At 38.8% G+C, this 1,521-nt stretch overlaps 1 protein-coding gene across 1 annotated transcript in view; it reads right to left on the minus strand.

Moving 5' to 3' along the window:
- Positions 1-1,184, minus strand: part of SYNJ2 (synaptojanin 2) — a 48,958-nt gene extending 47,774 nt beyond the window's left edge. The window contains exon 1 of the mRNA XM_009695944.1: positions 916-1,184. Within this exon, the coding sequence (XP_009694246.1) occupies positions 916-1,019 (104 nt within the window). The 5' untranslated portion in view covers positions 1,020-1,184. The remainder of the gene's footprint in view (positions 1-915) is intronic.
- Between the last annotated feature and the right edge of the window lie 337 nt (positions 1,185-1,521).

Below are 1,521 nucleotides of genomic sequence, written 5' to 3' on the forward strand. Positions count from 1 at the left end.
TATGAACTTTTTTGCTTATTTAATATTCACCTACTTTGGGCCACAAGGCTTATCACACGTTTTAGCAGCACACCCACAGCTAACTCTGTCAGTTATTTTCCACCTACATCATATAACCCTCATTTATTTAGAGTACAGCTATGCTTCCTGTGTGACTATCTTTTTGTTTAAAAAGAAAAAAATGAGGGTATAGGAATTCAAGCATTCTGCTGGAACTTGTAAAGCAAATAAACTGAATTACATCAATGATGGATCCACCTAGGGAAGACAAAACCCAGCATTGTGTGTTTTCCTTTCCACTCAACCAATACTTACCACAATAAGAAATACTTTTTCTTTGCTTTATAAGCACAAGAAACTAAGAAGTACAGAGCAGCGTATCACAGTAGTTTTCTGCTGTGCAACATACATTTACACCAAGCTGTAAACATATTGATGTTTTCAACATAAAAACTAGGGCACATTATTGAAACTACAGACTTTAAACACACTTTTAAGAAATAAAAGACACTTCAGCACAGATGATGGGATTTACGAATAGTTCAAGTGCAGGTTTCTATTAGATAACTTTTAAAGCAAATTATTAAAAAGAACTGCAGGGGAAACTGTTCATGACATGTAGAGACATACTTCTGTAGTGTGAGCAATACATCTTGCGTTTCCTTCTTAAAAACACAAAATGTCGTTATTAGAATTGCATTTCACTATCAGATTAATTTTAATTAAACAGAAGTTACTTGTTTGAGCAAGGTTTACCATGAATTCACTAAGGCCACATGCCCTGTAAAATGACATGACAATGAAATGAAAGGAGATGCACCTGAAATGCGTATGTTCCTTTCCCTCTGAGAATGTCTGACCAATAAGCTAGAGGTGGGGACGACCGAAGACTTTCATATAACATGCAGTACTAACCAGAAGAACGAGTTACCAGATTCATAGTGGTTATCACCCTGCTTCTGAGCCCGTACAGTCAGGTCAAAGTTTGAGCCTGCATTAGGCCAGGAGAAATAGAACATCCCAGAGTTCAGTATTTTCTTCAAGGCAGAAACACGCTCCTCTTCCTTGGTTTCTTCCTGGAGAGGACAGAAATCTGTTGCAGTAATTTTGTAAACTTCAGCGTCCAGGATTTTTCCCACCGACGTACAGCCCGTCACCAGGACCAGAAAGCACAGCCGAGTGTTACCTAGAAGGTGACAGATAGTTACAGAAGGGTTACAGGCGGACACAGGCTATGCCCTTTCACATCACTCCTGTCATATGCAATGCTGGCAGGGCTGCAGCAGAGTCCAGCATCTTCGCTTCAGAAGGAAACCAATACAAACACCACATACCCAGACTATGTTAATTTACATTTCTGAATTCCTTTTGACTGCAGGTAATTGAGTGCAATTGCATAATATTCCACAATACTTATACATTCCCATCTCTTGTTGCATTAGAGTGTGTTTCTTCTGCTTATTTTATGAAATGTAATGAGCTTGGTGTTGGGACATTACTCAGAAATCAAATTTCACCACC

The sequence above is a fragment of the Cariama cristata genome, unplaced genomic scaffold (genome assembly GCF_000690535.1).
Source record: "Cariama cristata isolate BGI_N322 unplaced genomic scaffold, ASM69053v1 scaffold7152, whole genome shotgun sequence".
Taxonomy (NCBI): Eukaryota; Metazoa; Chordata; class Aves; order Cariamiformes; family Cariamidae; genus Cariama; species Cariama cristata.